This window comes from Callospermophilus lateralis, chromosome 19, assembly GCF_048772815.1.
Source record: "Callospermophilus lateralis isolate mCalLat2 chromosome 19, mCalLat2.hap1, whole genome shotgun sequence".
In the NCBI taxonomy this organism is placed as follows: Eukaryota; Metazoa; Chordata; class Mammalia; order Rodentia; family Sciuridae; genus Callospermophilus; species Callospermophilus lateralis.
The window spans coordinates 14,723,753-14,746,398 of record NC_135323.1 but is presented as its reverse complement, the minus strand read 5'-3'; the positions used below and the strand labels follow the sequence as shown (position 1 = coordinate 14,746,398).

The 22,646-nt window shown below is 36.5% G+C and overlaps 1 protein-coding gene across 1 annotated transcript in view; it reads right to left on the bottom strand.

Moving 5' to 3' along the window:
* The window catches only part of LOC143385432 (phospholipid-transporting ATPase ABCA3-like), a 129,058-nt gene that overhangs the window by 94,578 nt on the left and 11,834 nt on the right, over positions 1 to 22,646 (bottom strand). The window contains exons 3-5 of the mRNA XM_076840922.2: positions 14,587 to 14,714; positions 9,111 to 9,267; positions 5,473 to 5,732 (exon numbers count right to left, since the gene is read on the bottom strand). Coding sequence (XP_076697037.1) covers positions 5,473 to 5,732; positions 9,111 to 9,267; positions 14,587 to 14,714 — 545 coding nt within the window. The remainder of the gene's footprint in view (positions 1 to 5,472; positions 5,733 to 9,110; positions 9,268 to 14,586; positions 14,715 to 22,646) is intronic.

Here is a 22,646-nt window from a genome sequence, read left to right as displayed (position 1 = left end):
AATAAATAAAATTGACAGACCCTTAGCTATGCTATCAAAGAGAAGGGGAGAGAGAACTCAAATTATCAGCATATGTGATGAAAAGGGTAATATCACAACAGACACTATAGAAATACAGAAGATAATTTGAAATTATTTTAAAACCTTATACTCCAATAAAATAGAAGATAGTGAAGGCATCGATAAATTCCTTAAGTCATATGATCTGCCCAGATTGAGTCATGAAGATATACACAACTTAAACAGACCAATACCAAGTGAGGGAATAGAAGAAGCCATTAAAAGATTACCAACCAAGAAAAGCCCAGGACCGGTTGGAAATACAGCAGAATTTTACAAGACCTTTACAAAAGAACTAATACCAACACTCTTTAATCTATTTCAGGAAATAGAAAAAGAGGGAGTACTTCCAAATTCATTCTATAAGGCCAACATCACCCTGATTCCAAAACCAGACAAAGACACTTCAAAGTAAGAAAACTTCAGACCAATATCTCTAATGAATATAGATGCAAAAATCCTCAATAAAATTCTGGCAAATCGGATACAAAAACATATCAAAAAGATCAGGCACCATGATCAAGTGGGATTCATCCCTGGGATGCCAGGTTGGTTCAACATATGGAAATCAAAAAATGTAATTCATCATATCAATAGACTTGAAGATAAGAACCACATGATCATCTCCATAGACACAGAAAAAGCATTTGACAAAATACAGCAACCCTTTATGTTCAAAACACTAGAAAAACTAGGGACAACAGGAACTTACCTCAACATTGTAAAAGCTATCTATGCTAAGCCTCAGGCCAGCATCATTCTAAATGGAGAAAAATTGAAGGCATTCCCTCTAAAATCTGGAACAAGAAAGGGATGCCCTCTCTCACCACTTCTATTCAACATAGTTTTTGAAGCACTGGCCAGAGTAATTAGACAGAACAAAGAAATTAAAGGGATATGGATAGGAAAAGAAGAACTTAAATGAGCACTATTTGCTGATGATATGATTCTATACCTAGAAGACCCAAAAGGCTCTACCAAGAAACTTCTAGAACTAGTAAATGAATTCAGCAAAGTGGCAGGATATAAAATCAATATCAGTGACAAATTCTCTGAAAGGGAAATGAGGAAAACTACCCCATTCACAATATCCTCAAAAAAATACTTGGAAATCAACTTAACAAAAGAGGTGAAAGATCTATACAATGAAAACTATAGAACCCTAAAGAGAGAAATAGAAGAAGACCTTATAAGATGGAAAGATCTACCTTGCTCATGGTTAGGCAGAATTATATTATTTAAATGGTCATATTACCAAAAACATTTTACAGATTCAATGTGATTCCAATCAAAATCCCAATGGCATTCCTCACAGAAATATAAAAAGCAATTATGAAATTCATCTGGAAAGATAAGAGGCCCAGAATAGCTAAAGCAATTCTAAGAAGGAAGAGTGAAACAGGTGGTATTGCTATACCAGATCTTAAACTATACTACAGAGCAATAGTAACAAAAACAGCATGGTACTGGCACCAAAACAGGCTGGTAGACCAATGGTACAGAATAGAGGACACAGAGACTAACCCACAAAATTATAACTACCTTATATTAGACAAAGGTGATAAAAGCATGCAATGGAGAAAGGATAGCATCTTCAACAAATGGCGCTGGGAAAACTGGAAATCCATATGTAACAAAATGAAATTGAATCCCTATCTCTCACCATGCACAAAAGTTAACTCAAAATGGGTCAAGGATCTAGTAATCATACCAGAGACCCTGTGTCTAATAGAAGAAAAAGTAGGCCTTAATCTTCATCATGTGGGATTAGGCCCCAATTTCCTTAATAAGACACATCTATAGCAAAAGAATTAAAACCAAGAATCAACAAATGGGATAAATTCAAACTAAAAAGTTTTTTTCTCAGCAAGAGAAACTATATGTGAGGTGAACAGGGAGCCTACATTCTGGGAACAAATTTTTACCCCTCACACATCAGATAGAACTCTAATCTCTAGAGTATACAAAGAACTCAAAAGCTAAACCCAAAAATACAAATAACCCAATCAACAAATTGGCAAAGTACCTGAACAGACAATTCTCAGAGGAGGACATACAATCAATCAACAAATACATGAAAAAATGCTCATCATCTCTAGCAATCAGAGAAATGCAAATTAAAACTACTCTAAGATTTCATCTTACTCCAGTAAGAATGGCAGCCATTATGAAGTCAAACAACAACAACTGCTGGCGAGGATGCAGGGGAAAAGGTACACTCATACATTGTTGGTGGGATTGCAAATTGGTACAGCCAATTTGGAAAGCAGTATGGATATTCCTTGGAAAGCTGGGAATGGAACCACCATTTGACCAGCTATTCCTTTTCTCGGTCTATACCCAAAGGACCTAAAAACAGCCACATCAATGTTTATAGCAGCACAATTCACAATAGCTAAACTGTGGAGCCAACCTAGATGCCCTTCAGTAGATACATGGATAAAAAAAATGTGGCATATATACACAATGGAATATTACTCAGCAATAAAAGAGAATAAAATCATGGCATTTGCAGGTAAATGGATGGAGTTAGAAAAGATAATGCTAAGTGAAGTTAGCCAATCCCAGAAAAACAAATGCCGAATGTCTTCTCTGATAAAAGTGGGGTGACTCAAAATGGGGTAGGGAGGAAGAGCATAGGAAGAAGATTACCTCTAGATAGGGAAGAGAGGTGGGAAGGAAAGGGAGGATAAAGGGGAATTGTATGGAAGGTGGAAGGAGACCCTCATCTTTATAGAGAATACATGTATGAAGATGTAAGAAAAAAAAGAATAGCATCACCTTAGATTGGGTAGAGAGAAGTGATGGGAGGGGAGAGGAGGGGATGGAGGGATAGGAAGGACAATAGAATGAAATGACATTATTATTACTGTGTGCATATATGTGACTGCATGACCAATGTGATTCTGCAACCTGTACACTCAGAAAAATGAGAAATTATATTCTATCTGATTCAAATCTATGATATGTCAAGGTCATTGTACTGTCATGTGTAACTTAAAACAAGTAAAAAAATTTAAAAAAATGAGAGTCTTCTAAAATAGATAGATGGTAAAAAAAATAACAAGAGCTTGAACCAGAAGATGGCATTACAACAAGCAGAAGGAAAGAAGCAGATAAATCAAGCGAGAGCAGAAAGAAGCAGAATTCATCACTTCACGTATGCTGCACAGAAGGAACTCAGAAAATAGAGAAATAATTAACACTGGTGCTACAGCCAATATCCCGTGCTAACAAGTAGTATATTATTAATCATCACAACTGGTCTTCATGGTAGGAATATCTTCATCTCCATTTTACAGATGAAATATAGAGAACTTAATAAACCTACCCCAAAGTTATAAAGGTAGGAAATGGTGGGATTCTTAAATAAGATACTGCATAGATAAAACTGAGGTTTCAAGCCTGGAAGATTTGAGGATAATTTCATTTGTGCGACCAGGAAACAGGGGAAGAGGTACAAACCACTGCCCAGAACAATGGTTTTATCTCTATTGACATTTGTCTTCATTGAATGTAAGCATCATTGTCTCCTCAGTAAACACAGTGCCACTTCCTCAACTGAATATAATCTGACAAGTATTCCCCAAACCACCTTAGAAAAAAACTTTATATGTAGAAAAGTCCTTGAAAGGAATGTGTGCAAAATTCCAAAAGTTGGACGTTAATGGTGTATACATTCACTTCCCCTGATTTCCTCTGCCTCAGCATTTCTTAAAACCTTCCCTCTCGGTTCCAATATCCTAAACCACCTTCAATCAAGCCCTCTCTGCTTTTCCTCTGGTCTGTAATGATCACCTTGTAATTGCGTCCTCATCTTCAGGCTTCACAGCCAAACTTCATCATCAAACTATGTCCTATGCATCAAACTAGCCACGGGCCATCTTTGTGTGTACTGAGAGTTAAAAATTTTTTTAACTGAAAAAAACACAGAATAGATGCATGTGGCCCATAAAACCTAAAATATTACCATCTTTGTTTTCCATAGAAGTCTGGTAGTCATAAAGGGGACGGTGACGCATGCCTATAATCCAAGCAGTTCAGGGGGCTGAGGCAGGAGGATCGTGAGTTCAAAGCCAGCCTCAGCAATGGCAAGACACTAGGCAACTCAGTGAGACCCTGTTTCTAAATAAAATACAAAATAGGGCTGGGGATGGGGCTCAGTGGTTGAGTGCCCTTGAGTTCAATCCCTAGTACCTCCACCCCAAGAAAAGAATAGTATTCTTGTATGGAGCCATCCTCCATACCCCTTTCTGGAGGCAACAATAATAAGAACACATTACCCTGTTTCAAAGACCATGCCCTAGTCCTATCTGCCTGGTGAATTCCCACTATCCTTCACTGTACAGAAAAAGCAACAATCCTTCTGCACTTCCAGAATGAATTTCATTGGCTGGGGGTGAAGCTCAGCAGTATAGCACTTGCCTGTCATGCAGAAAGCCCTATATTCCATCCCCAGTATCACACACACAAAAAGAATAATGTTTTCCACCTGCATAGGTAATTATCATATCATAAAATCACTAAATAAATCATATCATATAAATCATATCATTACTGATATCTTAAGAAAGGTTTTCACAAGTAGAAATTCATACCTTTGTAGGTAGGAATTTTTTCTCTTTTTAAACTACCATTTGTTGAATGCCTTCTACAGGTCTAGAGACTTGTAAAAATATCTCATTTAAATCTCCCAATAACCATAAAAATTAGTTACTACTATCCTCAATTTACATCTAAGGAAAGAGGCTATGCTCACAAAGTTAACAACTGGTAAGAACAGGATTTAAACTTAAGATCTGTGAGATCTCCGGAAACAAAAGAAGTAATTAATAAATGCTGAATAAACTGATGAATAGATGGACAAATAAATGGCTTTCTCTCTGACTTCAGAGCCACTATTCTTCACAATATGACTTTGATTTGACTTAATATTGAATGTCATCTCAAAGGAGTTTGAAGGATAAAACCTGGTAAAAAATTAATCTTTTAAAAACCTAAATGAGAAAACACAGATTGTTAAGGTTTAGATACTAAAGAATCCCAGGACAATAGAATGTTGGAAGTGAAGTGCATCAATTTATCTAATTCTAAAACTCCTATGATTATTTCTTCATTGCTCATTTTATTTCAAAGACAATTCAGGGCATTTAATATTTGACCTCTGTTCATAGCATTCTTTTCAAACAGTCATACAGTCAATAATATTACAAGTCAAGTGGCGAATCGACGTAAAAGCAAAACATCAAAAATTGATAAGTAACAACACGCACACTCTAGCAAGTCCATATCTGCACATTGCTACTGCAACATATCCATTTACCACTGCCAAGTACACATCAATAATCCAACCCTCCCCTCCACACACATCTGTAACAAAGGCCCAAAATTTTACAAAGAAAATGAAGTTACCTTTAATCTCTTTTCCTTTTCCATCATAATGGTCCCAACAACAATAAGTATAACTTGAGAGAATGTAAATAAAGCTGTCCAAGGAAATATAATTATGAATTGCCACATAAACCCATCATGATAATATTCAGGGTATGGAAATCTCTTAACATAAATTTCAGTATTATCAAATATCTGTTTTGCATCTTCACCACCATGATATATCATGATGGCCTTATCTAAGGAATGTTGCACAGTAAGGAACCCTTCTCTGAAGTATCCTAAATGAGAAAACAAAGATTGTCAAGTTTTGATACTAAGAAAAAGCTGTATAAGCTAAGAAGACAAGTCAGGTAACTCAAAACTTTTAACTCAGAAAACAAAACAATTTCATGAACATATACTGTGATTTGGGACCCGCATATAATAAACACCATGAAACTATTACTACTTTCCCCAAACTAAAATATTATGTGAAAATGGAACAGTTGTTTTATGTGATTTTATCAAACTAAATGAGAAGTACAGCAAATATTAGGCAGAACTCTTGCTACAGTTTTCAATGTAAATGTCCCTCCAAAAACTTATACGTGTGAAATAATACTCAGTGAGATAGTTTTGAAAGGTGGGGCTTTATAGGAAATGATTAAGTCATGAATATTCCACTCTCATGAAGAGAAATAGTGCTCTTATAAAAGATATTGAAGGGAATGCCCTTTTCCCTTCACACCACATGGAGACACAGCTGTCATCTTCTCCAGAAGATGCAGTGAGTTGTCATTGTGGAAGTACAGAGAAAGCCCTTACCTGAAGTCTAATCAGAGGGTAGACCTTGGTCTTGGACTTCCTAACCACCAGACTTGTGAGAAATAAATTTTTATTATTTTTTGAGTGGTATAATCTGTGGTATTTAGTTATAGCAGCCTGGAATTGACTAAGACACTTCTATACACTGAACATATGAAATAGAAAGGAAATTCAGAACAAAAATGATACAATTCCATTTACAATAGCATCAAAAAGAATAAAGTACTTAGGAATAAATTTAACCAAGATGATAGATAACTTGTACACTGGAAACTATAAAATGTTGCCAAAATAAAATTTTAAAGACACAATTCATTTGAATCCCATATTCATGAAATTCTTAATATTATTTAAGGGTCCATACTTACCCAAGGAAACCTATAGATTCAATGTAATCACTATCAAAATCACAGTTGTATGTTTTCTAGAAATAGAAAATAACATTCTAAGCCTGGCTCAGTGACACACACCTGTAATCCCAGCAGCTCAGGAGGCTGAGGCAGGAGGATTGCAAGTTCAAAGCCAGCCTCAGCAAAAATGAAGCACTAAGCAACTCAGTGAGACCCTGTCTCTAAATAAAATACAAAACTCACTGATTTGAGTGCCCCTGAGTTCAATCCTCAGTATGCACCTCTCCAAGAGAAAATAACATCCTAAAATCTAAATGGAATCCCAAAGAATCCTGAATAATAAAAACAAACAAGAAGAAAGAACAAATCTAGAGTTCTCACATTTTTCCATTTCAAAACATATTACAAAGCTATAACCAAAAGGGTATACCACTGGCATAACGACAGATGAATGAACAGACTTAGAGAAATAAACCATTTCATCCATGGTGAAGTGATGTTCATCAGGGTCTCCAAACCAAACAACAGGGAAAAGACAGTCTCTTGTTAATAAGTGGTACTGGGAAAAACTAGATATCCAGAAAAATGTAACTGGCTTCCTACTTATGATATATAAAAACCAGATGAAAAGTAATGAAAAACCTAAATATAAGACCCAAAATGAAAAATCTCCTAGAAGAAAACATATGGGAAAAGTTTTATGCTACAGGATTTGGTGATGATTTTATAACTGTAACAGCAAGAGCAACTAAAAACTTGACCAACAGGACTACATCAAACTCCAAACCTTCTGTGCAGCAAAGGAATAATTAAATTTAAGAGGGTAGACATATTTTAAATATTCTTATCAAACACTCAAAATGTGTCCTCACCCTTAAAATTCACCAAAATAATCTGTTTTAATCTTCTCACCTACTATCTTTCTCAACTGATCTAACAGACAACGATGGTTTGGATGTAGTTTGTCTCCCAAGGTTTATGTCCTGGAAGCTTGGCCCCAGTGTGGTGACACAGAAGTGGTGCAAATATTCAGAGGTGGAGGCCTAGTGAGAGGTGATTGGGCCATAACTGCCATCAGAAGGGATTAACACTGGTCTCATGGAATGAGCACAAATGGATTAGTTCCTGCAGAGCGAGCTGCTGCAGAGTAAGCCTGGCACCTCCCTGCTCTGTTGCTTCTTTGATCATGTACATGCCCTTTCTGCATATGGCTGTTTCCTTTCCATTTCTCTGATGTTACAATGCTTCAGATGTTGGTGCCATGATATTTAAATACTCCAACAACCAGAATAATGAGAAAATAAAACAACCAAGCTCGGGTATTTTGTTAGAACCATACAAAACAGATTAAGACACTGGTAAAAATCCTATTAACTAGCATTATAGAATTTTGGTGCAGACAGACATAAAAGGTCACCTTCCAGAACACTTTGGGTTATCTGAAGAAAATAAGATTAAGATCTTAATGATCCCAAATAACAGAATGTAAGGGGGGACAGGCCAACTGACTCCTGGTCACATTACAGTACCACTTACAAAAGAGTGTCTCATCACACCAAACTTAAATATTAATTTGATATACAAAGTCATTCAATATTTGTAATTTGTCTATCTTCTTTCTTATTTTGTAGACAACAATTTAAGTAAAATCTCTCTTCAAAAATAATGTTGCATATAAGTATTTTTATAAGATCAACTCTCTCTCTCTCTTCTAAGACCATGACATTTCCTACCATTGTTCCTACAGAATATCTTTGAGATGCAGCATATTAATTATAAGATACTAGATTCCTTTTTAGACTCTTGATTAGAAAAATATTCTATATGCTTTTGATAAAATGACAAAGTACCACATAATCCCACTTTCCTGAGTTCACAACTGTTACCCAAATATTTATATATTTTCATATTTATTTTCTAAAGTCATAACTGTATTTATAGCTCTATATTATTAAGAGCTGGAAGTAATTCTTCTAATAACTACATCAAAGTCTGTCAAACTGTAACCATTTGCTTATCACAGATGATTTTCTCTATTTTCAAATTTTAATGGTAATGGTAAATTAAACATAGTTCTTGTCTTCTGTTGAATAATTTCCTAAAGAAAATTAGAAGCATTAACTCAAAATTCTTACTGGTGTTATTTTTTTCTTCAAGGTAATTTAGAAAAATTAAAATTACCTTTATGTGATTAATCAAAAAATCATCAACATAAGTATGCAGGACATGTTGGTATGTGAAAATATATCTATCAGATCAGCAGACCAGAAATTTACCAACTAAAACTATTTAAATGTACAGATATAAAAACTTCAGGAAACAATTTAAAGCAATATAGACATTTTTCATAACTGTAAGATTTCATGTTTGTTTTACAATATAAATTAAAATGAAAAAATTACTGCCACAATGAATAAACAACTTTTTCACATCTAAAAAATGCGTAGTACCTGCCTTCATGAAATAAAATAACAATATAAATATGCTTAAGGATCTGCTTACCAGGCTCTCCCCCATCATCTTCCATGCGGTTTCTATGAAATTCAGGAGGGGTACTTGGAAAGAGAAGAGCTGTGTCCCATTTCGTCCTTTTATCAGTCTCAGGTATTGTATCTTCTGAAGTTGAATAGTACTTACTAAAACGCAGATGATATTTTACCTAAAGTGAACCATAAAAAAACAAACATTTTAAAACAACGAACATTGAAAAGTAAACTTATGAAGGAAAGTAAAACACAAATTTTTAAATTGTGTTTTGAGGAGAGAATGAACAATTTAGGATTCTAAATGAAGAGAAACAACACTATCACTGTGACATGGGACAAACAGTAAATAAAAAAAACGGCCAAAAATTGAAATTATCTAAACTTTTATCTGTCCTCTTTCACCTTCATGACATTGGCATCTGAGTTTCAAAGTCAACAGTGGGGCTTGGTCATCTTTGTAAATACTGTTCTAGACCCGCAATTGGTCTGCCTAGCAAATGAACATCAAAAAGTCTACTTAGGGTGATATCAGAAAGATGTTCGAGAAGATTATTACCGAGAGCCTTCACAGAAAGCCCAGCCCAGCCCAGAGCAGGTTTCACATCTCCAGCATCCAGAACCATGAGGAAATTTGTTTGTGTTGTTTTAGGCCATCCAGTTTGTAGTGCTTTGTCCCAGAAGCCCAAGGAACCCAAAGCAGGTGGCCCTGAGAATGAATAACCTTTGCAATAAATGGTGCTGGGATAAACTTGTATTGACTCAAAAGCAACCAGAAACTTGATCTTCTTTCAAATTATACACACAAAAAAATTTATGTGATATTGTAGATCTAAATATGAAAAGCAAAATAATAAATCTTCTAGGAGAAAAAAAAGAAAGATGTTAGAAAGGGAAGTCCCAGGCTTCACTATTCCATACAAACAAGAACACTTTGTTGAAGATCCCAAAACATGAGAATAATCTGGAATCATCGATGGTACACAGAACTGAGTAAAAAAATGCATTAAAGACAATGAATGACAAGAGCAAGACTTCTGAGTAGAAGTACTTCTGCTCATACAAAAAAATGACTAAAACAAAGAATAAACAACTAGTATTCAACTGAGGGAGAGCACAGAAGTGCAGAGGGGTCTGATGAAGACACTGTGGAGCACAAAGACCCGCAGTTGCTTTGTGAAAAATGGAACAAAGGACCTTGCATCTTCCCTCTGACCTCCCCAGAGGGATCAACTTACAACCAGGAGGTATTTCTCATAACAGAGAAACAACAAAAGCCCAGGTTGATGGAGTTTCAGTTAAATAATGCCAATGGTCCTCAAATTATTCCATGAAACTGAAAGGAGTGGAACACTTGTAAATTCATTCTATAAAACCAGTATCACACTAATACCAAAACCAGATACACAGGAAAGAAAACTAAAACCAATATCCCTTATGAACAAAATTCCTTAATAAAATACCAAAAAAAACACATATACAAAAGCATAGTAAGAAGACTTTATATCATGACCAAGTTGGTTTAATTCAAGGATTGCAAGGATGGTTTAACGTACGCAAACCAATAAATGTAAGTCACCACACAAACAGAATTAAAGATCACATGGTCATCTCAAAAGATGCAGAGAAAACCTTGGACAAAATTTGGCACCCATTCATGAAGAAACTAGGGATAGAAGAAACTTACCTCAACATAATAAAGGCTATATACAACAATACCAAAACCAACTTCATAGTGAATGGGGGGAAACTGAAAGCATTTCCTTTAAAATCTAAAACAAGACAAGGAGGCCCACTCTCCTCACTCCTATTCATTATAGTACTAGAAATTCTATCCAGAACAATTAGTAAAAAGAAAGGAAGAAATGAAATTATTACTGATTGGAGATCTTGAAGACTGCTAGAGCTAATAAACAAATTCAGCAAAGTAACAGGTTATAAAATCAACATTAAAAACCAATAGCTTTCCTAAACATTAATAATGAATCTTCTGAGAAAGAACTCAGGAAAACAATCCCACTCACAATAGTCTCAAAATATTAAAAGAAAGAAAGCCTGTGAATAAATTGAACCAAGGGCGTGAAAGACCTTACAATAAAAACTATAAAATGCTGAAGATAGAAACCAAAGATCTTAGAAGATAAAAAGACCTCCCATGTTCATGAATAGACAGAATTTATATTACCAAAATGGTCATACTATCAGAAGCAATATACAGATTCAGTGCAATACCCATCAAAATACCAATGACATTTTTCACAGAACTAGGAAAAAAATCCCAAAATTCAGTTGGAATAAAACCCAAAGTGACCAAAGAATTCTAAGCCAAAAATAGCATTATTTAACTGAAACTCCATGAACCTGGGCTTTTGTTGTACTACAGAGCTACAGTAACAAAAACTGCATGGTATTGCCACAAAAACAGACACAAAGATTAATGGAACAGAAGATATAGAAACAGGCTGTTTTAGCTTTCTTGCTGCTGTAACTGAAAGACCCGACCAGCACAATTGTAGAGGAGGAAGAGTTTATTTAGCAGTTCACAGTTTCAGAGGTCTCAATCCATAGACAGCAGGCTGCATTCCTCAGGCTTTAGGTGAGGCAGGATTTCATGGCAGAGAGTGAGGTGGAGGGAAAAAGCTCCCATGATGATCAGAAATCAGAGTGAGAGAGAGGTCTCCACTTGCCAGATACAAATATGTACCCCTCGATGCCCCAATGCCCTACCTCCTCCATCACACCCCAGGCTTTAGTTACCACTCAGTTAATCCCAACAGGAGATTAATTCACAGACTGGGTTAAGACTATTATAACCTAATCATTCTCCTCTGAACCTTCTTGCATTGTCTCACACATGATCTTCTGGGAGATACCTGACACCCAAACCATAACACAGATCCACACAGATACAGTCATCTGATTCTTGGCAAAGGTTTCAAAAACATACACTGGAGGGAAAAAACAGCATACTACAGGGACACAGCCACATCAATGTTTATAGCAGCACAATTCACAATAGCAAAACTGTGGAGCCAACCTAGATGCCCTTCAGTAGATGAATGGATAAAAAAATGTGGCATATATACACAATAAAATTTTACTCATCCATAAAAGAGAATAAAATTATGGCATTTGCAGGTAAATGGATGGTGGTGAAGATAATGCTAAGTGAAGTGAGCCCATCCCCCGAAAAAACAAATGCCAAATGTTTTCTCTGATATAAGGAGACTGATTCATAGTGGGGTAGAAAGAGTGAGCATGGGAGGAATAGATGAATTCTAGATAGGGCAAAGGGGTGGGAGGAAAAGGGAGGGGGAAGGGGTTAGCAAGGGTGGCAGAATGTGATGGACATTATTATCCAAAGTACATGTATGAAGACACAAATTGGTGTCAACATACTTTGTATACAACCAGAGATATGAAAAATTGTGCTGTATGTGTGTAATAAGAATTGTAATAAGTTTCACTGTCATTTATTTTTTAAAAAATCAATTAAAAAGAAGATTAAAGCAGGAATCATCACAATATCAGACCTTAAACCATACTATAGAGCAATAGTAACAAAAATGGCATGGTATTGGCACCAAAACAGACTGGCAGACCAGACCAATGGTACAGAATGAAGGACCCAGAGACAAACTCACATAGATACAGTTATCTCATAGACAAAAGTGCCAAAGACGTACATTGGATAAAATATAGTCCCTTCAACAAATGGTGCTGGGAAAAGTGGAAATTCATATGCAGCAAAATGGAATTAAACCCCTGTCTCTCACCCTGCACAAAACTCAACCCAAAGTGGATCAAGGACGAAGGAATTAGAGGAGGACTCTGTGCCTAACAGAAGAAAAAGCAGGCCTAAATCTTCATCACATCAGCTTAGGACCTGACTTCCTAACAAAACTCCTAAAGCACAAGAAATAAAATCAGGAATCAATAAATGGGATGTATTCAAAGCCAAAAGCTTCTTCTCATCAAAGGAAACAATCAATAACGTGAAGAGAGAGCCTACAGAATGGGATAAAATCTTTAAAGAGTACTAATCTCCAAGATATATAAAGAACTCAAAAAACTTAACAAACATAAAAAATGAATAACCCTATGAATAAATGGGTTAACAAACTGAGCAAACACTTAACAGAAGAAGATATAGAATCGATCAACAAATATATGAAAAAATGTGCAACATCTCTAGCAATTAGAGAAATGCAAATCAAAACTACTCTAAGATTTCGTCTCACTCCAGTCAGAATAGCAATTATCAAGAATACAACTAACAATAAGTGCTGGCAAGAATGTGAGTAAAAAGGTACATTCATACATTTCTGGTGGGATTGAAAAATGCTTCAACTCTTTAGGGAAAGCAGTATGGAGATTCCTTAGAAAACTTGGAATGGAACCATGACTTGACCTAGCTATCCCACTTCTCAGTCCATACCCAAATGACTTAAAATCAGCAGACAACAGTGATATAGCCATCTCAATGTTTATAGCAGCTCAATTTACAACAGCTGAAATGTGGGATCAACCTAGAGGAATGAAGACTGCAATATATATATACACAAGGGAATATTACTCAGCCTTAAAGAAGAATGAAATTATGGCATTGCAGGCAAATGGATAAAGTTAGAGAATATCATGCTAAATGAAGTAATCCAATCCCCAAAACACAAAGGCTATATGTGTTCTCTGATAAGTGGATGCTGATCCATAATGGGAGGAGGGGGTGTGCACAAAGGAAGAATGGAGGAACTCTGGATTGGGCAGAGGGGAGAGAGGGAAGGGAAGGGAGTGTAGGGGTGAGAAAGATAGTGAAATGAGACAGATATTATTATCCGATTATGGATATGATTGCATGAATGGTATGACTCTACGCCATTTATAACCAAAGAAATGGAAAGTTGTGCTCTATTTCTGTAGAAATTAATTAATTAATGAAAAAAAGGATCTGGTAAACTACCAAGTTACCATTGTCCTTTTCTATCCTCTTTAAGGGAGACCATACCCTTAGCATCTATGTATGTACTAATTCCAATGCAATATGACAGAGCCAACAGCTATTATTAAAGATTTAGAAGTAATTCTAATTAATGAAAAAGAAGCAAGGTTATCAGGTTGGAATCTCTGCTAGTAATATGTCTGCTTTTGCTTTGAATATTTTTGACCTGGGCATATTCTTATTTTCTTGCTCACCATTTGAAGAAGAACTAGAAGCATCTGCCAGGCCAACTAGGTTTTCAAAGTTAATATCCTGACTAGTTAATGTTCCTATCATTCCATATTCCATTGATATAAGACCACAGGGTGGCAGATATAGACTCTCAGAAGAATAATGCAATGCTTAAAATCTTGTATTTTTAAAAAGTTAGAACTAGATTCAAATGCGTGCTCTGTTATAAATTAGCAGTTAAGATCCTAAACAAGTTATAGTTTTTCCTCACTGATTCTCTAAAATCTAAAAGTATAATTATCAGTTTTTAGATAAACTTTCTCACCTTAAGAGGCAAGTTGTCATCATTGCTTTTGAAGTCATGATCAAATATGATAGCAGCCATCACAGGATTAGAATTATTTTCAGTCCTAATATAATTTTCAAAAGATGTTTCTGAAGAAAAGCCACGAACTGTAGAAAGAAAAAAATCTAAATTATTCACATAAATGTAACATGTCTATTAATACCAAAATCCTAATGGTACTGTAAATTTCAAAACATTGTTACTTAAACATTGACATATCAGACCACTTAATAGATGTGATACAAAACCAAAATAAAAATAAATACATAATAGACCATAGATATGCACATAAAAACCAAAACAAAAAGCCCCCCCAACAAGATAATAGAGACTATATTTTCATGACTGTGGAATAGGGAAAATTTTTTAAACAGCAATCAAAGAGCAAAAAATATAAAGAAAAAGATTGAGGTATATTAGATTTTATTAAAGTTAAGAACCATTATTCTTCAAAAGCTACCACTAAGTAAAAAGTAAGACAGAGCTGATATGCAATACCTATAATCAACAAATAAACATGTAAATAACTCCTAAAGTCAGTAAGAAAAAAATAGTCAAGCCAATAGTGAAATGAACAATATTTGCACAAGCTCCTCACAGTAAAACAATAGACTAAGTTGACCAAGGAGGATATGAAGATGTGTTCAAATCAGATTTTAATCAGAGTAAAGCAAGTTAGAAACAAAATGATTCCATAACATATGCATCAAATGGCTAGAATTTGGTAAAGTTGTATCAATATTTGCATTCATTAAATGAAAATTATTCATTATTTTTTTCCTTTTCCATATAAATAAAAACATATGGCATTTACCTTAAAGGTAAGTGATGGATGCTGTCATCTCTATTACTAGAATCCAGTGCTCCATATTTATAACCTGATGCAAAGGCAAGCATCTTCTGGTTTCAAGCACATGGGTTATCTAAGCTAAGCTATTTTGCTTCCCCAAAATAGAAATACTAGATAAAATTTATGTAATGCATAAGTAATAATAGAAACAAAAAGGGTAAAGGAAAGTAGGTAGATAGGGAGGGAAGGAGGGTGTGAGGGAAAGAAAAAGGAAGAACGATATAGGAAGAAGGGAAAGACACAAGATATCCAAATTCCATAAATGAAGAGGTAGTTTCTACTGACTTCTCAACTCTCACAAGTATAATTTTCAACAGTGTAAAATTTGTTTTGTAAGCAGCTTTTAAACTTTTTGAGGATATAGCTCAATTTTCTAAATTCTTTTAAATTGGCATGTTGTAGTTGTGCATATTGGTGGGATGCATTGTTATACATGATTATATATATGAGATTATGTACATGTATATAATTTGGCCAATATCACTTACCAGCACTTCCTCTTTCTCTTTCCTCCTCCCATCCCAGTCCCTTTTCTCTATTGATCTCCCATTGATTTTCATGATATTCCCCATCCACCCACACACCTCTTTTCTTTTTTCCTCTCTAGCTTCCATATATGAAAGAAAACATGTAACTCTTCACCTTCTGAATGTAGCTTATTTTCCTTGACATAATGCTCTCAATTTCCACCCATTTTTCTGCAAATGACATAATTTTGTTTTCCTTTATGCTGAATAAAACTCTTATGTTTATATTTACCACATTTTCTTTATCCATTCATCTGTTGGCAGACACCTAGTCTGGTTCCATAACATGGTTATTGTGAATTTCACTGCTATAAATATTAATACACATGTGCTGATTTCAGTTCTTTCCGGTAAATAGCAAGGAGTGGCATAGCTAGGTAATATGGTGGTTCTATTCCTAGTCTTTTGAGAAATATACATAGTGATTTCCAAAGTGGTTGTACTAATTTGCAGCCCCACAATCAATGTGTTAGTACATTTTTACCTCATATTTGCAACAGAATTTATTGCCATTTGTATTCTTGATAATTGCCATTCTACCTAGAGATGAAATCTACGTAGTTTTGATTCACACTTCCCTTCTTCTTGCTCATTTCCTTGCTTTGCAGAAGATTTTTAAAATTTGATGCCTTCCTTTTTTATTTTTGGTTTTACATCTTAAGCTTTCGTAGTCTTTTTTTCCATTACAATTCTTATTACACATATAGAGCACAATTTTTCATATCTCTGGTTGTATATAAAGTATGTTGACACCCAATTGTACTTTGGATAATGATGTCCACCACATTCCACTGTCCTTGCTAATCCCGGCCCCTCCCTTTCCCTCCCACCCCTCTTCCCTATCTAGAATTCATCTAATCCTCCCTGCTCCCACTTCCTACCCCACTATGAGTCAGCCTCCTTATATCAGAGAAAACTTTCAGCATTTGTTTCATTGGGATTAGCTAAATTCAATTAGCATTATCTTCTCCAACATGATCCATTTACCTGCACATACCATGACTTTATTCATTTTTATTGCTGAGTAAAATTCCATGTGTATATATGCTGTGGGAGACCATCCTTGCACGTGACTTGAGTTTCCTCCCCAGCTGGGTATGAGGCACTCAGTCACTTTTAATGTGGCAGAACTTTCCCCACCCTTCTTGGGCTCCAGAGCTTGTCTCACCACTGCCCCGAAGGTCTAATCATTGCACCTGACCTTGCAACACTTCCCCCCTTGACCTTCATTAGATGGGATTTTCCCCAGAATTCTTTGTTCCCCAATAAAAGCCATCTCCCTAGTGCTCACTCTGTCTTGCTAGCCTCTTCAGTAAAACCTTGCTGCCCCCCTGGAGAGTTTGAGGCTGAGGGTTTGAGGAGCCATCCCAGAGCTGGTTTAAAGGTAAAATGGTGTCTGTGTCTTAATTTAAACTCCCTGAGGATTTTCCCGCATGACCAAATGGTTCACACCTCTGTGCTGGCCGCCGACTATATGTGGCGCCCTTGAATGTGGGGCACTCGGGTTAAATCCTAGTTTGAGTGGAGAAGCATCTGCTATATATAAATTTAGTGGATCATGGCAATTTTATAGGGTCACAGAGGTAGAAGACAGTTTGGAGCCAAGGATGTTAAAGATTAATAATGGGAAATTCAGCTTCAACAGATAAAGAAATGTATTTAACTATTTTGGGGATAGTAATTAATCAAAAGGGAAAACAGGTCAAAAGGACCCAGCTAGCACAGTTCTTAAAGATGGTTGGTGAATTTTGTCCATGGTTTTGTGATCAAGATTTATCAGATTTACATACTTGGAAGAGATTAGGAAGAAAATTACATAAAGCTTGTCTTTCTGCTGAATTACCAAACAGTACTATTGACAATATTCTTATGGTTTGGACTGTATTAGAAATTTGCCTTTTGATAATTTGGGCCAGAGTCCATGACCACCCCCCCCCCAAGATCTATTGAAAGGAATTCAGAGAGTGATCAAATCTATATAAATGGAAAAACTGCCTGAAGCTAAAAGAATCTCTCTTCCTTTACCTAGGTTGAGAGCAGAATCAAATTCCATTCAAATTACCCATCGGGCTGGTGACCTTGGAGCCAGACCCAAGATTGGGAGGTTACCTCCACCCAAAGGAGACCAGATTAATCACTTAGAAAAACATCTTTCCCAAGAAAGTTGGGAGGAAAACCATAGATAAGAAGCCTCCTGAGGGAGAGATAATGCCCCTTGGAGAGAGGAGAATGGAGAGAGAATTTTTAGAGAGGTAGAGAGTCTTCCTCCTCCTCGAGACTGGGAAACAAAGCCAAGATGGACACATGGATGGGTCTCAGACCAAGGGAGATGAGTCAGACAGTGAAATCCAGGAAATTTTAACAGAGTATGTCTAGCAGGACCTGCTCCAGCTATTCAGATTCGGCCGCTTCCAGTTATGAGGACAAATTTTAACAGGTACTCTGAGCTAGCAATGACCTTCCTTACACCATTACAATGTGGATTCAGGAAGGCTCAGGAGGCCGGTAAAGATGTTAGTGGATTTCAGTTTTTCCCAGTTTTTGAAAAGGTTAAGGACAAAGACTAGCATGTCCACATCCATGCTGTAATTCCATTTAAAACTATCAGGGAGTTAAAAAATGCTTGTGATGTATATGGTCCTAATTAGCCATTTTTGCAAAGCTTGCTAGAAACAATTTGTCATCAGCCACTCCCTCCAAGTGACTGGATCATTATTGCACAATCTTGTTCAAGAGATGGAGATTTTTTGCTTTGGAGGTCCTATTGGTCCGATTATTATTCAGAAAGAGCAGAAAGAATTGAAGACAAAATATTGAAACCCACTTGGAGATGCTTTTGGGAAGGGGTGAATTTGTAGACTTGGAAAGACAGTTGAATTACAGATTTGCAGTCTATGATCAGATAATCGTATGTGCTAAGTGTGCATGGTGACAAATTAACTCCCGGGGGACCAGTCTAGTTTAGTTTTAACTAAGATTAAATAGGGCACAGACAAGCTTTACTCAGACTTTGTGGACCATGTGTATCAGATGGCAAACAGATCAATCGGAGATCCAGGTGCTTGTGAATATATCGTCAAGCAGTTAGCATTTGAAAATGCAAATAAACTTTGTCAGGATGTTCTCAGAACCCATAGAAAGAAACAATTTCAGAATTTATCTGTTTGTGTTCAGATATTGGTCCAACTCAATTACAAGGTCTTACCCTTGCAGCTGCCTTAAAACAAGCATTTCAACTGCAGCCAGTTGAAATTCCAATCCCGCGGGCAGTGTTTTAATTGTGGGAGAAATGGTCATTTTACACTAGACTGCAAAACCCACGCCAAAAGGCCAGGGCTCTTCTGCTTCACATCAGCGCTATTACAGGGCAAGTGGCCAGGTGGCAGTGGAGGAAATTGACCAATATGGCGTTAGTCTACCTCCATCTTGGCCTTCACTTCCACCTAATAGGGAGTCAAAAAACTTCTGGTTGGCCCCCCCCCAGGCCAAAAAAACAGGGGAAATGGAAGGGAGGTCACAAGGCCTGATGTCATCACAGCTGGCCATGGCCAGCCACCATTTTTACCAGTGCAAACTGCCCAGAGAATCCTTCTGTGACCAGCCATGGTAACTGACTTAACACCTGAAATGGGTCTGCAGCAAATTCCTACCAGAGTTTTTGGGCCGCTTCCTACAGGAAATATAGGGTTGATTTTGGGATGTCACAATTTAAAACAGGTGATCGAGATACTACCAGAAATTGTGGATTCTTAATTTAGGGGGTGAGATAACAGTTATTGTAAAATCAGATTATGCCATCCAGCTTTCTACTGAGAATACAGTAGCTCAATTGATTCTTTTGCCCTGTAATTCCTCCGATTATTCAGATAAAACCTCTCCCAAACTACCAGACAGAGTGTACTGGGCTCAATTAGTGCAACAGAAGTGCCCCCTACTGGAACTCAAAATTAAACATAAACATTCAGAGGAGTGACTGACACCGGCGTGGACAGATCAGTCCTCTCTCACAAATTCGGGCCTAAGAACTGGCCTTTACATATAGCACCAGGCAACTTAGAAGGAATAGGACAGATTTCACAGCCTGCTCAGAGTGCCCAATATCTTCACTGGGAGGAACAGGATGGAAATAGTGGAGTTTTTAAGCCATATGTGTTAGATTCTGTACCAGTAAATTTATGGGAAAGGGATGTACTAAGCAAATTAGGATTACTATTGATAACTCCAAATTCTGTGAGGTCATTTGAGAAATTTAATCAAGTGTTTCTTCCTAGGGATAGTGAAAGAAATCTGCAGTATGAATATTTGCTAACAAACCAGTCTCCTCGACAGAGATTAATAAATGCTTCAGACCAAAATTTTTATTAGGAACCCTGAGTGTCTCCCCAATCCAGAAGACAGCAGAAAAAATCACCTGGCTCACAGAAGAGCCTAAATGGATTTCTCAGTGGCCTATCTTAGGGGAGAAACTTAATTCATATGTTGGTTGAGAACCTGATATTATAATCATTACATTTTCTGTTCAACAGAATAATTGGCTTTTTAAAGCTTCTAATTTGTGGCAAATAGCTTTTGCTGATTTTCCTGATCAGATAGAAAGCCATTATCCTCGTGATAAGGTCACACTACAGCTGAGTGACATACGTCTTCCACAACAACAGGCCCCTTAGGCCATGTTTGGTGGAAAGACTTATAGACTGGCCAATGGAAAGGCCCAGATCCAGTGATTATGTGGGGCAGAGGTCATGCTTGTATTTTTCCAGAAGGTGATTTTTGTTCTATTTGGCTGCATGAATGTGCAAATCAGAGAGGCAGGAAATAAAACCAAATTAAAACGACTGAAGATCGACCCAGAGAAGCCTTCCCTCAAAGGAAGAGATTTTGAAGAAGGAAGATAACCCAGCAAGACCCCATGGAAAAGCTGATCTCGTGGGAAGACCTGAAGAAGCTGACAACACACGCTTCATGAATGGTTTGGCTCCTAGGGAGAAATAAGACTCCGATGGTGATGCTTGCCACAGTAATAGCATTACTCGGCTGTCAGGACCTATTTTCCAGATCCACTTTAGTACACCCAGCTGTGTGGACTGGGAATCCATCCCAGTATTTACTAATGACTCATATATGATGGGAGGATTTACAGACACTCATATTACTCCCAATCATGTGACTGGATTTAATTATTCTGGCTATAGTGCCCTATTATCTTTGTGTTAATCCCACGATAAACATGCTGCTGTCTATGAGTATCATTTGAGGAAAAGACAGCAATTGGGAGACCTAGACTGATTAATCATACTATTAATGGAGACTTAAAACCTTATACTAGATCAGTTATTAAAATGGGACTTTCTCATAACAAACCAGTCATTTCTGCAGAACCTCCACAAATAACCTCATTGTTCTAACAGTTCTGCAATAGAAATTGGCACCTTTCCTAGATGGATAGATTGTGTAAATACCTTTCTAGTACAACATAAGGTGTCTAAAGATAGTGGGTATATTTTAGAATGGTCTCCAAAAATTGACAAAAGACAATTACAAAAAAGTTCTGCTATGATACCTACAGGATTTGTTAGTAACATTTTGACCTACAGTGAAAGTGGTATTCAGAAGAATGTTTGGCGCTTAACTGCGGCCTCAGAATTTTTACATTTTACAGACAAGCCTTTACCGTAATTTGTTGGCAAGAACTGTAAGGAAGGTTCTTGCTATGGCTTACGAGCCTGTGTTCAATCTCCTTATGTATTAATTATTAGAAATGTGAAAGTTAAATGGGTAGATGATAGATATATTGTAACATGTAACAAATGTAATCTAACTAATTGTATTACCAGATATAATAGAGGAAAAGGAGTGCTGATTCTTTATCAGCCATCTTTTTGTCTTATTGCCAGACAATATTTCAGAGCCATGGTATGCTGATACTGGTTTTCAAGTTTTACAACAAATACATGCCCAGCTAGTGAGGCCTAAATGTGCCATTGGAATTAATAATAGTGGGAGTTGTTGCCTTGGTTTCCTTTATTGCATCAACAGTCACAGCTTCAGTGGCTTTATCTCAAAATATTCAACATGCAAATTTTCTTAATAATTTGGCTCAAAATACTTCCAAGGCTCTTCACAATCAAATAAATATTGATGAAAGGATTGAGACTAAGTTAAATGCCTTAGAGGCAACTGTCATAAATATAGGTAATGAGCTTTTGGCTTTAAATTTTAAAGAAAGACTTAAATGTCATGCAAGTTATAAATATGTGTGTGTGTTATAGCCACCAAGTACAATACCTCCCTGTGGGATTGGGAAAAGGTAAAAAACCATTTATTGGGTATTTGGCAAAATAATAATAACAGCTTGGATTTTTTGGAGCTCCATCATCATATTCAGGATATTTAAAATAATAAAGCTGATTTTTCAGATCCTTCTTCCTTAGCTAATCAAATATTAAAAAGAATTAAGTGGCTTTACCTCCGGAAACATTCTTAAACACTCGGCCTGGTATATTTTTGCATTGTTCTCTTTGCTGTTAATTCTCATTTATGTTGTAATTATAGGATGAAGAGTCTTCAAAACAAGAATTCGGGGCTCAAGAGAGTAAATCATCACCTGCTTTTCAAAGAAAGAGGGAATATGTGGGAGACCATCCTTGCATGTTACTGAGTTT